This window comes from Chiloscyllium plagiosum, unplaced genomic scaffold (assembly GCF_037043375.1).
Source record: "Chiloscyllium plagiosum isolate Xiang-an unplaced genomic scaffold, Cpla_swu_hap1 HiC_scaffold_1, whole genome shotgun sequence".
Lineage (NCBI taxonomy): Eukaryota > Metazoa > Chordata > Chondrichthyes > Orectolobiformes > Hemiscylliidae > Chiloscyllium > Chiloscyllium plagiosum.
Genome location: NW_028270139.1, coordinates 83,591,692 through 83,607,322, shown reverse-complemented (window position 1 = coordinate 83,607,322; position 15,631 = coordinate 83,591,692). Strand labels below are relative to the sequence as shown.

The following is a 15,631-nucleotide window of genomic DNA, read 5'->3' as shown; positions in this document are numbered from 1 at the left end:
AATTAAAGTAATAATACTGGCAATAGTGGTACTAAGATTTTTTTTTATTACTTTTACAATAAAACCTGTTTAATTATAGTTAATTTTAATTGTCATCAAATCAAAAGGTGTACTAATGTTGGATTCTGCATTCACACTGATTCCGTTGCAAACACTCCATAATTTAAGCACACAAGTCAAGGCTGAGATACTAAATTTTATGCATGAGATGTTAAACTTAGACCTTGGGGTAGATGTAAAAGGTCTGTGGTACTATTTCAAAGAAAGGTGAGAACGTTATCCCTGGTGCCTTACCCAAACTTATCTCAATCAATATCACATCAATATTTTCTGATTATTATCACCACATTGGCTTCAGCATTTCCTACATTACAGTAGCAACTACACTTTAAATGTGCGTCATAGACTGAAGTGCTTTGAGGCATTTGCCTGTGGAAAATGCTGTGTGAATGTAATTTATTTTTCACAGTGCAACTCCAGAGTAACCACTGACATTTACTTTTCTTGTAATTTTTGAAAGATCAATTTAATTGGCCAGTACCTGAGCATTAGTATCAAAGTTCATAACTAACATTTTGTATAAACTAATTGGTCTTTGATAGTGTGAGAGGCCCTTGCGAAGGTTGTTGTTTCTGCAAAAATCATAAGGCTGAGTCATGGGGAGGGGGGGGGGGGGTTATATGTTAAGACAATAGGTGCAGGAGTAGGCCATTCTGCCCTTTGAGCCAGCAACACCATTCATTATGATCATGGCTGATCATCCTCAATCAGTATCCTGTTCCTGCCTTATCCCCATATCCCTCGATTCCACTATCCTTAAGAGCTCTATCCAACTCTTTCTTGAAAGTATCCAGAGATTTGGCCTCCACAGCCTTCTGGGGCAGAGCATTCCACACACTCACCACTCTCTGGGTGAAGACGTTTCTCCTCAACTCTGTTCTAAGTGACCTACCCCTTATTTTAAACTGTGTCCTCTGGTTCGGGACTCACCCATCAGCGGAAACATGCTTCCTGCTTCCAGAGTGTCCAATTCTTTAATAATCTTATACGTCTCAATCAGACCCCCTCTCAGCCTTCTAAACTCAAGGATATACAAGCCCAGTCGCTCCAATCTTTCAGCGTAAGATAGTCCCGCCATTCCGGGAATTGACCACGTGAACCTACGCTGCACTCCCTCAATAGCCAGAACGTCTTTCCTCAAATTTGGAGACCAAAACTGCACACGATACTCCAGGTGCGGTCTCACAAGGGCCCTGTACAGCTGCAGAAGGACCTCTTTGCTTCTATACTCAATTCCTCTTGTTATGAAGGCCAGCATGCTATTAGCTTTCTTCACTACCTGCTGTACCTGCATGCTTGCTTACATTGACTGATGTACAAGAACATCCAGATTTCGATGTTAAGCTAGATATACTTGCAAGCAGTTACAAGTAATTGTATGTTGCTTCTGCAAAAATCACAAGGCGGAATCATGAGAGTATATACCAAGAAATAACTAACTGAAAAGGGAGGTGGTCGACTGCTGGAAACCGATGTATTGACATGACCGTTGCAATTGTCACGCACATAGGGAGTTAGTATGAATAAGATAACTGAATAAGATCCAGTGTTGCGTCAGCAAAAGTAATAAGACCCAGCTATCAAGGGGGTGGGGGGGGGGGGGGGGGGGGAGTTGCACACCAACAACAGGCCACAGACAGATGTGGTAAGCCAATTAGATTAGCAACTGCACAGAGCAATACGACTATCAGATATGAAGTAAAAGGAGGAGTATCGAGAGACTCAATTGAACTGTATATATTGTAATGTAACCTCCTGATTGGTGTGCCTACTGTAATGGTCACCTGGCTTGCAAGACCATATGAATAAAGACTGCTTCAGAATTTGACTCAGACTGAAATTATTGAACAGTGAGCTTTGTTTCTCACAATAGTATAGAAATGCAATTTTGAAACTTCTTCCTTTTTTTAAAAAAATGAACTGTCATTTTGAAAATGCTGGATCCAAGAAGCATCTGTGCGCCTCTTTCACTCCTCCACCTCCCAGTCTCTTTCCCAATCTCTCCTAGTTATATTATTGTTTCAGGAAATGAACCTTGGATTCCAGCTACCAGAATTGTGTATACTATTGGTGCTGCATGTAGTTAAATTGGCTTGTTTTTTTCATACAAACAATATATAACGTTTACAATGCATCTTTTCTGATGAATTTCAGCTGACCAGTTTAATCCAAGTGATCAAGAACTTGGCAAATGATTTCTTTCCAAGTGGAAAATTAATTGAAATTGTGGATAAAAGTTTGGTAAGGATACTTTTGTAATTGTTCCAAAGCACGCAGTTTATGTATTTGAATATATGGAAGAGTTATGTAATTAAATGGCCGATTATTTGAGCTTAGAAATTGTGCTTTCAATGGATTTTTCAGAATTCACTCTACTCCATTCATCCTTCACTCTTCTCCCCCTGTCCCCCCCCCCCCCCCCCCCCCCGCCCACCTCCAATATATTTTCACAACCATTGCAAAAACTATCAGAATTTTAGAGTTGAATTGGATTCATTGCAATGCCAATTTTGGTGACTTTTTCCACTAGGTTTAGAAGTACTGTGCCAGAAGCAGACCCCCGTCCCCTTTAGGACTTGAGCTAATTGGGCTCATTTGCAAGAGATGACTCTCCTAAAATTCTGCTTTGACTCCAAGACCACCAATTATGCTTTGAGTAGAATTGTACCTCAATCCACCTATGAAATTGTTTTTTTTTAAATAATAAATGTGACATGGGTGATGGATCCAAACTGAATTAAATTCTTAATTATTTTGTGATAATCTATTTTCAACTAACTTTGCCAAGGTTACCACTATTAAATATACTAAGGAATATTATCAAAGCAGTTTTATAATTTTCAAAATACTGCTTCATCATTCTGTTACACAGGGAATTCCTCTCTATTAAACAAAATAAGTTTGTGTGCAAATTTATGGTGTAATTTGTTCAGTTTTGTTAATTGTACCTAAATCAGAAACTCTACCCCATGGCCTGTAGCAACTCTGAGGTGTTGAATTTCATATGTCTGTTGTTTGTCAGATCTTAACACATTGCTTTTATAAGCTAGACCTGAGATGAGGTAAGAACCTCAGCTAGCGTTGTACTGTTTAGATTACCTCCATTGTTATCTATAACTAATTTATATTCCTGCAATGCCTCTTCACTAAACTAATTTTAAGTTGAGTTAAATTGTCCTCAGTTCTCAATTTGAAAGGCATATGCATAAATTAAATCTGCCAAAATGATCCTCTACATTTTCAGATTTTAATATATATGAAAAAATTTTAAATGCAGTTTTTCTTTCAGGCTCCACTGGTGGACACACTTCCTTCACCATTTAATGAAGAACTAAAAGGAATTGCAGATGTATCAGGAGTGCCCTTAGGTATGATACATGTAAAATAGATGCTATTGGACATAGGTACTGCATCATGTGGTATAATCTATTACTGTGAACATTGTTACTTCAATGGATTCTGGGTAATCCAAGATGGATGGTGGGTACAATTCTAGCTAAAAAAGCTGTTCCTTTTTGAGGTAATTTCAGTGTTGAAGCTGATTTTCCTCAAGTTCTAGGAGCAGTAATGACTTTTTTTTAATAAGCTGTTGCATTGTTTTGGAACTGGGAACAGAAAATAAAATCAGAACAATGGCACTTTTAAAAAGGAGGAAGTCAGACAAAGGTAGAGATAACTAGGGGAAGTGATTCAAAAGGAGAAAGAAACTTGCACAGCAGCTGCCTTTGCTGTTTGGTTTCAAGTATATGAGGACATTGGAGTTCGTCTAAGAAAAATAATCAAACAGCGAAATCCATAGCTGACCTGTGTAAACCTACGTGGGGGAGTTTACAATAGGGGAAACAGTTAATTGGCAACCTTAAGTGTGTCCTTTTTAAAAAATATCTACAATACTGATGGCATGCAGTTCTGGTCTCCCTGTTGTAGGAAGGATGTTGTCAAACTTGAAAGTGTTCAGAAAAGATTTACAAGAATGTTGCCAGGGTTGGAAGGTTTACACTATAGGGAGAGGCTGAATAGACTGAGGCTATTTTCCCTGTAGCATTGAAGGCTGAAGGGTGACTTCAAAGGTTTATAAAATAATGAGGGGCATTGTTAGGGTAAATAGACATGGTCTTTCCCCCAGGGTGTGGGGAGTCCATAATTGCAGGGCATAAGTTTAAAGTGAGAGGGGAAAGATTTGAAAGGTACCTAAGGGGCAACTTTTTCACGCAGAGGATAGTGTGTGTATGGAATAAGCTACCAGAGGAAGTGGTGGAGGCTGGTACAATTACAACATTTAAAAGGCATCTGAATGGGTATATGAATAGGAAGGGTTTGGAGGGATATGGGCCAAATGTTGGCAAATGGGACTAGATTAATTTAGGATATCTGGTCAGCATAGAAGAGTTGGACTGAAGGGTCTGTGTCTGTGCTGTATATTTCTGACTCAAATTAATGTTGCCTCATTTATATCTGTAGGAGTGAATTTTATGGAGGTAATAAACTTCCAGGAGATAAGCAGAATTCAGGGACATTGTAACTTAGTTCCCGCGTCTATCAGTACAATGCAGAGAGAGGCTAATGACTACCCAAATCTGTCCTCGACATGAGAGTTCAATTACCCCCTTAATCTTTGGCTCAGATCGGAAGAAAAGTCTATGATGCTCTAATTTCAAGAAAAACAATTCTCATTTTATACTTTTTCTTATTACCTTAACATGGCGGCACATACTCCCTCCTCCTGTATATTATTGGTTAATAACAGTTGTCCTACTGTGATTGGGTTTTTAGTACATGACTCTACAACAAGCAATTACTAGTTTAGTAATCTGATTGGGCTTTGGTAAGTGAAAAATTGAACTCTCCATGGTCAGTTGTAACCTTTGATCTCTCAACTCTGACATCTGTGTCTGCTATCTCGTACAAGGCTGTCATAGGCTTCTTTGAGATTTCTCACCATTCCAACTCTCTTAGCCTTAGTCCTTGATAAGAAATAGGGATGCCCCTCTCCATTACTCGTTATTAGTTTTTAAACCTTTATTTCTAATGTTTTTATTTAGTGATTTTTGTGTGTTAAGTCTAATTTATTTGGAAACTATATGATCTTGAAAAATCTTAATTAAAAACTACTTGTATTGTAAATGATTAGAAAAAAAGTTTGAGAAATAACTAATTGGTGTGAAATATACTTATCCTTAGGATAACAAAGAATGTTGCACAGTCATTGTTTCATGTACTGAGACATTACTAAGCAAGTGTTTCCCACACTTTATAGTTTCTGTTACTGCAAAGCATGTTGGGACTTTTGGCTGACATTTTATGCTGTTCAGTCATGGGCAGCCTTCACATTATTGATCCACTGTATTTTTTTTCTGCCAGCTGTTATGTCTCTTACTTAGAGTCCTAGAGTCATAGAAATGTACAGCATAGAAACAGACCCTTCGGTTCAACCAGTCCATGCCGACCAGATATCCTAACCCAATCTAGTCCCACCTGCCAGCACACAGCCCATATCCCTCCAAACCCTTCCTTTTCATATACCCATCCGAATGCCTCTTAAATGTTGCAATTGTACCAGCCTCCACCACTTCCTCTGGCAGCTCATTCCATACACGTACTACCCTCTGTGTGAAAAAGTTGCCCCTTAGGTCTCTTTTATATCTTACCCCTCTCACGCTAAACCTATGCCCTCTAGTTCTGGACTCCCCGACCCCAGGGAAAAGACTTTGCCTATTTACCTTATCCATGCCCCTCATAATTTTGTAAACTTCTATAAGGTCATCCCTCAGCTTCCGACGCTCCAGGGAAAACAGCCCCAGCCTGCTCAGCCTCTCCCTGTAGCTCAGATCCTCCAACTCTGGCAACATCCTTGTGAATCTTTTCTGAATCCTTTCAAGTTTCACAACATCTTTCCGATTGGAAGGAGACCAGAACTGCACGCAATATTCCAATAGTGGCCTAACCAATATCCTGTACAGCTGCAACATGACCTCTCAACTCCTGTACTCAATACTCTGACCAATAAAAGAAAGCGTACCAAACGCCGCCTTCACTATCCTATCTACCTGCAACTCTACTTTCAAGGAGCTATGAACCTGCACTCCAAGGTCTCTTTGTTCAGCAACACTGCCTAGGACTTACCATTAAGTGTATAAGTCCTGCTAAGATTTGCTTTCCCAAAATGCAGCACCTCGCATTTATCTGAATTAAACTCCATCTGCCACTTTTCAGTCCATTGGCCTATCTGGGCAAGATCCTGTTATAGCTGAAAATGTGTTGCTGGAAAAGTGCAGCAGGTCAGGCAGCATCCAGGATTCCTGAAGAAGGGCTTATGCCCGAAACGTCGATTCTCCTGTTCCCTGGATACTGCCTGACCTGCTGCACTTTTCCAGCAACACATTTTCAGCTCTGATCTCCAGCATCTGCAGACCTCACTTTCTCCTCAAAGATCCTGTTATAATCTGAGGTAAAGCTCTTTGCTGTCCACTACACCTCCAATTTTGGTGTCATCTGCAAATTTACTAACTGTACCTGTTCTGCTCGCATCCAAATCATTTATGTAAATGACAAAAAGTAGAGGACCCAGCACCGATCCTTGTGGCACTCCACTGGTCACAGGCCTCCAGTCTGAAAAACAACCCTCCACCACCACCCTTTGTCTTCTACCTTTGAGCCAGTTCTGTATCCAAATGGCTAGTTCTCCCTGTATTCCATGAGATCTAACCTTGCTAATCCGTCTCCCACGGGGAACCTTGTCGAACGCCTTACAGAAGCCTATATAGATCACATCTACTGCTCTGCCGTCATCAATCCTCTTTGTTACTTCCTCAAAAAACTCAATCAAGTTTGAGAGACATGATAAGGAATTGAGGTTTGTTAAACAATTTCAGGCCACTACTAATAGGTTTCTCTTGGCATTTTCAATATTAGTTTCTCTACATTTGTTTTAATTGATGTCTCGGCTCTATCATAGCACCTTGAAAGCACTCACCAATGTCTTTCCCCTCATTCCATCTCTATTTCCTTCTTAACTGGTACTTCATGAATTTATGAATTTAGTGACTCATTGAGTCATCCCATGATGAAGGCAGAGTTTCAAATCTGGGAATATAAATTGCACTGAGCCCTTGTCTTAACCTTCTCTTCGTATCATTTACTGTCCCTTAGGTAGTCATCCTTTGTTCCTACTTCACTACTTGCTCGCCTTCTCATTGTTGTAACTATACACTGCAACACCCATTCCAGAAATATATCTCTGTCCCAGATCTCTCAGATCAAATTCTTTGGAAGTTCTGAAATTTTAACCTTGCAAAGTGACACTTCCTGCAATGTTTGCCCAAGTCTCTCATTTGAGATGCCATTTTTTAATGTTTAGATAGTTCATTAGGTTTTCAATAACTTAGATATGTGCATAAATGTCATACCTGGGAGCAGGAGCAGGTCATCCAAACCTTTTTAGCCTGCTTCAACACAGAATAAAATCATGGCTGATCTGGTTGTCTCCACTTAGCTGTCTGTTTAGTATAACTTGCAACTCCCTTTTTAAAAATCTAATTCACCCTTGAGTAAATTTAATAGCATAGCTTTTACTGCTTTCTTGGGAAAAGAATTTCACATACTCTGAAGTGACATGCTGTTGCACAATTTAAGATCCAAACTCTTTCTTTCAATACAATAGATGTCAACTACTTGACAGAGTCCATTTCTTGTCACCAAATCTCTTTTGAGGCTTTGTCAGTGAAGATGACCATTATAAACCACTGTAGTCGTTGGCTGTTCTAGTTTGAAGTGTGAATCATTCCATGAGATTAACAGCACTTCTGACTTAATTATAATGATGCATGCCTTAAATTGTAATTTTCTGTCTGAAACCGCCTTGGCTTCAAACTGTATTGGTTTCACAAAAATTAATTTGAAATAGCATAAATATTATAAAGACTTCTAAATTGGATATAAACAATCCATAATAATTGTTGTGATCCTCTGGCTCTGCACTCTAATGTTCTGACTAAAGAAAATCTTATCACTAATAAACTATTCAATGAAATATTCTGAAGTATATTCAACTGTAACCAGGCTCCTGTAAGTAAATGTTTTCTCTTTAACCATTTCTGTTTTTAACAAACTTTTACCATGTTTTGGCCAAATGACAGTAACTAACGTTGCTTACAGTTAAACCTTCATGAACTCTTAACAAGAAATCTCTCTCTCAAGTCATGCATTGTGATCCTTTTTAGATGAGTAACTTTACAGAAGGTATTGAACTGGATAATTGTGTCATAAAGGAATGATTAGGATTCTATCTTGTTATTAATGTTTCCTCTGGGGTGTATTAGACCACTGAAGTAACTCATGTTTATGCTGGAGCTTTCGAATCCTTGGGTTTAGGTGTGATTGTCTGAAATGAATTTGGGAATCAATTATTAATTTATTTTGTAGTAGAAGCAGTCCCGATAGCTGAAAGTCTACCTTCGTATTCCGATTCAATCTCCCGTTTCAATAGACTACATCATAAGCAAATATGGTATTGAAAACAGTACTGTACAAAAATACGTTTGGAGTTAGGCTTTTACCTATTGTTGGGATGTGGGCATGTTTATTTTTCACCATTCGTATCATTCCTCCTTCTTGACCATTTGTTTTAAAAATGAAGAAAAAGAGGAGGAAATTTAGTCCAACTTTACATTGACAAATGTGCTGGCCTAATTTGCAGAACTTGGGAAGATGTTTAAACTGAAATGTCAAGCTTACAGATTTGCTTTTATTCTTAACCTTTATTCCTAACATTTTTTTCCCCTCTATCAGGAGAAGTTATGCTCTTTAATATCTTTTATGAAGTATTCACGGTGTGCACATCCCTCGTAGCTGAAGATAATGCAGGTATATCGTCAACTGAAGATTTCTCAGCTATTTCTGTTGGGTCACATTTTATTGGGGAGTGGTAAAGAAATTAACTGAATCCTTTGACATGCCTTTATGGCAAGATGTGTATCAATATTTCACTACTTTATTTAGTCACAGTTTGGCTTATTAGACAGCCTATTGCCCATCCATCAGATCATCCCAAGTTACAACATCTGTTAACTACTTAATTCCTTTATTTGTATATCCTTCATGTTCCTGTTACACGTAGTGGATTTTTTTCGAGTGGGTTAGAAAGAAACAATGGTTTCTAATGTTACTTGCATTGTTCAGGCTGATGTAGCAGAAGAACTGAACATATTTATCTTTTGACTTTTAGGGAGACTGTACCATGCTAGAAATCTGGACTTTGGATTATTCCTTGGGTAAGAAACTAAGTTGATTTTATATTTAGGGACTAAAACCTTTATCTCTTTAAGATTAATCTTTGCATCAGTTTTCAGTTGGTAGACACTAGGAACATACCAGACCTTTGAAAGTCAGGGGGCAAAGGTGAGTGCAGTGGCCATCACGAAGGAGGAGGTACTGAGGAGGCTGAATGGGTGAAGGTGGATAAATCACCCGGACCAGATGGACTACACTCCAGATATCTGAGAAGATAGCTAAGAATATGGAGGTATTGTTGGTGATTTTTCAAGAATAACTAGAGTCAGGGAAGGTAACAGAAAATGGCAACTGTAATAGCGCTGTTCAAGAAGGACGGGAGACAGAAGACAGGAAAATATAGGCTGGTTAGCCTGACCTTGTTTATTAGTAAAATTAGTAAATCTGTTATTAAGGATTAAATTAGAGTACTTAGAAGTGCTTAGTAAAATAGGGCAGACAGCATGGCTTTATCAAGGGGAAATCATTGGTACGTCTGCTCAAATTCTTTGAGAAGGTAACAGTCGATTTAGACAAAGGAGAGCCAGTGGATGTGATCCATTTGGATTTGCAGAAGACCTTTGACAAGGTGCTGCATAAGCTGCTGCAAAATAAGACGAGCCCAAAGCATTAGGGGCACGTTGCTGGCATGGATAGAGGATTTGCTGACTGGAAGAAGGCAGTATGAGGGCAATTGGTTGTTTTTCCAGGATAGCACCTGCTGACGAGTGGAGTTCCGCGGGGGGCGTGTTGGGCCGAATTAATCTGTGTGGAGTTTGCATATTCTCCCCGTGTCTGCGTGGGTTTCCTCCCACAATCCAAAAATGTGCAGGTTAGGTGAATTGACCATGCTAGATTGCCTGTAGTGTTAAGTGAAGGGATAAATGTAGGAGAATGGGTCTGGGTGAGTTACGCTTCAGAGGGTCGGTGTGGACTTGTTGGGTCCGAAGGGCCTGTTTCCACGCTGTAAGTAATCTAATCTAATCACATTATGCATTAATGATCTTGGGGAGGAAGGAATTAAGGGCATTGTTGCTAAGTTTGCAGATGAGACAAAAATAGGTGAAGGAACAGGTTGTGGTGAGGAAGGAGGGAGCCTGCAGAAGGACTTGGAGAGGCTAGGAGAGTGGGCAAAGAAGTAGGAGATGAAATATCATGTAGAAAGCTGTGAGATTATGCACTTTGTTAGGAAGAATAAAGGTGCAAAATCTCTGAGCGAGAGTGGGAAGTTAGCTTATCGCTAATCAGCATTAGTGTATGTGTACACTAATCCCCCAATATCAACATCCTAGGGGTTACTATTGACCAGAAATTGAATGAGGCCAGTTATACAAGTACTGTGACCATGAGAAGATTGGATACTAGGAATCTTAGTGAATAACTCGCCTCCTGATTCCCCAGAGCCTGTCGATTATCTGTAAGGCACAAGTCAGAAATGTGATGGAATACCCTCCACTTGCTGGAGGAGTGCAGCTCCAACAACAATGAGGAAGTTCGATGCCATCCAGAACACAGTAGCCCATTTGACTGACACCACATCCACAAACATCTACTCTCTCCCACTGATACTTAGCAGCCGTTTGTACTATCTACAAGATGTGTTGTAGAAATTCACCAAGGCTCTTAAGACAGCACGTTTCAAACCCATGACCACCACCACCATCTAAAAGGACAAGGGCAGCAGGTACATGGGAATACTACCACCTAGAAGTTCCTTTTCAAATCACTGACTATCCCGATTTGGAAATATATCTCAGTTTCTTCTGTGTTGCTGGGTCAAAATATTGGAACACCCTCCCTAATGGCATTATGGTTCTTTTACAGCACAAGCACTGCAACAGTTCAAGAAGGTAGCTCACCAGCCTCTTAAGAGCATTTAGGGAACCGAAACAAATGCTAGTCAGTTGGCAACGCCAACATCCCATGAATATTTTTTTTTATTATGCATAATGGTTATCAGGTAGCATCTGACCTGGTGGTCTACCCTCAGAATAGTCTGCTGTTGCAGTTGAAAGATTTAAATACCAGCTTCCTCAAAGTCTACTTGCAACTGTTTCATTGTGCTGGCTAATCCATGTGCAATCATGAACCAGCTTCCCAACACTTTAAAGACGCCAGACATGATGTGAGGTTCTTGTCTAACCCTTACCTATGACTGAATATACTCTGTATGAATATTATTCTTCTACAGCTAATACATTATAGACTTTGGGTAAATCAGTATGAATACTGACTCAAAATAAAAGGTATAACATAAGGCATTTTTCAGTGGCCTGGGGAGTTGTTTTTAGTTGGTGCCGATGCTCTGCCGGTGTTTGGGATAATGGTATTATTTTCTTTAATCATACTTCTGTCTTCTCCCTGCAGTTGGGATGTCAAAAATGAGAGCTGGAAAATTCCAGAATACCTTCGACCTCTAACAGTTAACCTGAATTTCCAGAGAAACAACAAAACTGTATTTAAATCCACTAATTTTGCCGGATATGTTGGAATGCTGACTGGCATGAGACCTGTGAGTTATTAGAAATTCCAAAACTGCTTCTGACTTTGCCTTCTAATCTATCAGCTTTAAAAACTGTGTTGCTCCAATGCCTGTTTTGTAGATCAAGACATAAAGCTGCATTTGTCAATAATATTCAGTCCCCCATCCAGGGAAAAGAATCTTCTGTCCATGTGTTTGTCTGTGAGACATAAGACATCACTGTGCAGCAATGTGTCTGCCCATTGGCTAACCTTAGCCCCTGGACTTTGGGGAATGCGTGCCTCCTGATGAGTTTTTTTTCCCTACCTTTTATCAATTCATCCCTCCCTCACCAGTCAGCAGCACTGGTTTTGATATAAATCCTCCACTGTTAGCCAGATGAGACGACGACAGTGTATGGCAGAATCCAAACAATCCCTCCCTAATTAATAATTTAAAACTCACCTGCCATCCTGTGGCTTTAGGGTTGTCAGATAATGCTAGCAAACTGCTGTTTTTCGAAAAGAAACCATGTGTAGAAATAGCTGATCTGGGAATACAAAACAGTCACTGGCTCTCACAATAGAATGGGCAAGGACACTCCTCTCCTGGCCCTGCCAACACACAGATGAGGGACTGAAAATGGCAAATGCTGATACTGAGGATGTCGTGAAGAAAATGTAGAGAATCGCCAGGAGACGTGGAGAGTTCTTCAAGAAGTAGGTCTTTTTATTTGCAAACAAAAAACTGTGATACTCAGGAAGCAAATTCTTGAATGCCCCAAACCTCTGGGTCTGTGGCTCTTTATACCATTTTATAATCATGTTTTTGTTAGCTTATCAGCATGCCCAACTGTATTAATCAGAATTACCTCACTCCAGCTATACAATAAACCAATGATGTTAGTTCCCATTCCCTCTCTACTTCTGCCACTATGGTTTTTCCTACATTCTACTTTAAATCGTAACATTAGAATAATATTAGATATTTTACTGCCACCTCTGCAACAATGGTCTTCCATCCCAGACCCTACTTAATATTATTCTATGATTAGATATTTTACTGTCAACAGTCTCAAGTAGGCTGACTCTACTAACTATTAATTTAATATTTAATGTCACGTCCTAAATATTTATTGTCACGACCTGTCCCAACCTGCCATGATTATATTTAGCAGGCGAGGCTGACTTTACAAATTGTTGTTATCTCAGCCTGATCTTTCAGCCCCAACTTTACTCTGTTAATTGGTGTAGCAGCATTCCACTATTCCTATCCCACCCTGCCACAGTGACCTTTTGACTAGTGTTGCATTCCACAGACCCCTTGTAACAGATCGCCAGTAGTCTTCATGCTTTCATGCTCTTTATTTTCTATATTGACAGCTATTAATCTGATAAACAATAAAAATAGCCATCAAGCAGATGATACTGGCACACTGAAAGATTCTTGAGGCAGGCTCTTTTTGGTGGGGAGGGGAAACATCCTGCTGCCAGGAGCACCAGGTAAATTTAAATGTGAAATTGTCCAAGAGAACACTGTTGTTCTATCTCCTGTACTGCTACAGCTCTCCCTGCTTAACTTCGGAAAATCTTGGTTTGAATTTTATTTAGTGCTGCCTTTAATAGGGGAGCAAGGATTGGCAATGGGTGTGTGGGGAGAGGGGTTACAGTTACGATTGGCAAGACTACATTGAAGCTGAAAATGTGTTGCTGGAAAAGCGCAGCAGGTCAGGCAGCATCCAGGGAACAGGAGAATCGACGTTTCGGGCATAAGCCCTTCTTCAGGAATCTTCTTGGACTAAGGGGGACAGGATGGTGTCATGGTATGCGGAGATGAGTTCGGTGGGGCAGGAGCAGGCGGAGACAATGGGTCGGCCGGGGCAGTCAGGTTTGTGGATTTTGGGCAGGAGGTAGAAGTGGGCGGTGCGGGGTTGTGGGACTATGAGGTTGGAGGCGGTGGATGGGAGATCCCCCGAGGTGATGAGGTTATGGACGGTCCTGAAGAAGGACTTATGCCCGAAACGTCGATTCTCCTGTACCCTGGATGCTGCCTGACCTGCTGCGCTTTTCCAGCAACACATTTTCAGCTCTGATCTCCAGCATCTGCAGACCTCACTTTCTCCTCAAAGACTACATTGAAGCCAATCAAATGCCTCACCTCTGCAAAACTGTTGGTGTGCACCCATGCTTTAAACAAGTACAAAAACAAAGCAAAATTCTGTGGATGCTAGCAATCTGAACTAAGTAAAGTTGTGTAAAACCCATTATGCTTCTGTCTGTCTTCAATTCTGTAATTATCCACTGCCAGACCAGCTAAGCTTTCCCAGCACTCTTAACATTTTTACTTTAAACAATCCTTTGTCTTCACTTGTGATGCCCTGTTGCCTCTGTCTGAGTCCAGTAGCTGCTCCTTCATGTGGGACATCTGAAGCAATATCCAGGCTCCTGTGCCTGGCCACTTTGCATGTCTTGCAAGTTTTTGAAGAACAATTGTTTCAGCGTAGGCTTAAGGTAGAAATCTGAATATCACCCAGATGTTGGGGATGGTCTCCTTCTCCTTGCAGGATACTCTCAGCTTCAGTAGCATTTATTAAGATGAATCCTCCTGAGAGCTCCCGCATCATGCGGGTCAGTCTTCAACTAATTCGCTTCACCCGTGTGATATCAAGGAATGGTTGGAGACACTGGATACTACAAAAGCAATGGACCCTAACAATATTCTGGCTAGCCAAGCCAAGCTGTTTTACTACACATGCAACACTGGCATCAATTCTGTAAAATGGAAAATTACTCGGGTCCTTTCTGCAAAAAGCAGGACAAATCCAACCCAGCCAATTACCATTCCCATCAGTCTGCTCTCCAACATCAGCAAAGCGCTGGAAGCGGTCATCAGTAGGACTATTAAGCAGCACTTGGAAAGGAGTAGCTGATTGCTGGTGCAGAGTTTGAGTTTTGCTAGAGTCTCTCTTCTCCTAACCTGTACATACCTAGTCCAAACGTGCTCAAAAGAGCAGAACTTCAGAGGTGAGATGTACTGTAACAATTCACCAAGATTCCTTCAGCAGCACCATCGCAACCTGAAACCTTTACCATTGGAAGGGCAAGGTCAGAAGATACAAGGGGAGGTGGGGGCTGGAAACGAGAATTTTAAAAACAAAACTTAGCTTGGCAGGTAGTCACTGCAGTTCAGCAAGTGTGTATATGTGTGTGTGTATGTATGTGTATATATATATATATATATATATATATATATTAGAAAAATATTGTTTGCTTCATTATGCAGTATTGATATTCTGCCTCCCCAGTTTTGAGCTGCTTTCTTGAACTACATTTGATGTAAGTGCATTCACAATTCCATTAGGAAAAGAATTTCAGGACTTCAATGCAGTGAAACTTAAGAAACACCAATGTCTTTCAAAGTTTAGCTGAGTGGCTGGGAGGAGAACTTGGAAGTGGTGGTAAATCCATGTATCTGTTGCCCTTGTCCTTCTAGATGGTAGCGATCATACTGCCTAAGGATCATTGGTAAATCTCTGTGGTGCATCTTGTAAATAGTACACACTGCACATCTATGGTGATGTGGATTTTTGTGGATGTGCCAACCAAGTGGTTGTTTTGTCTTGGATGGTGTCAAGCTGCTTCAGTTTTGTTGGAGCTGCACTCATCTCACACTCCTAACCTCTATCTTGTAGATGATGGACATTCTTTGGAGGGTCAGAAGGTGAGTTACTTTCCACAGGATTCCTAGCCTCTGGCCTGCTCTTGTGGCCACTGTTTTTTATAGATATTTGCTAAGAGCCATTCAGAGCTGCTGTGACATATCTCTGGAGTAGGTGGGACTTGA

General features: G+C 40.4%; 1 protein-coding gene across 2 annotated transcripts in view; it reads left to right on the top strand.

The window, feature by feature from the left end:
- Nucleotides 1-15,631, top strand: part of asah1b (N-acylsphingosine amidohydrolase 1b) — a 40,465-nt gene that overhangs the window by 13,367 nt on the left and 11,467 nt on the right. For both annotated transcript variants that reach the window (XM_043689892.2, XM_043689886.2), the window contains 5 exons: nucleotides 2,215-2,301; nucleotides 3,350-3,428; nucleotides 8,848-8,922; nucleotides 9,284-9,329; nucleotides 11,695-11,839. In XM_043689892.2, the coding sequence (XP_043545827.1) occupies nucleotides 2,215-2,301; nucleotides 3,350-3,428; nucleotides 8,848-8,922; nucleotides 9,284-9,329; nucleotides 11,695-11,839 (432 nt within the window). The remainder of the gene's footprint in view (nucleotides 1-2,214; nucleotides 2,302-3,349; nucleotides 3,429-8,847; nucleotides 8,923-9,283; nucleotides 9,330-11,694; nucleotides 11,840-15,631) is intronic.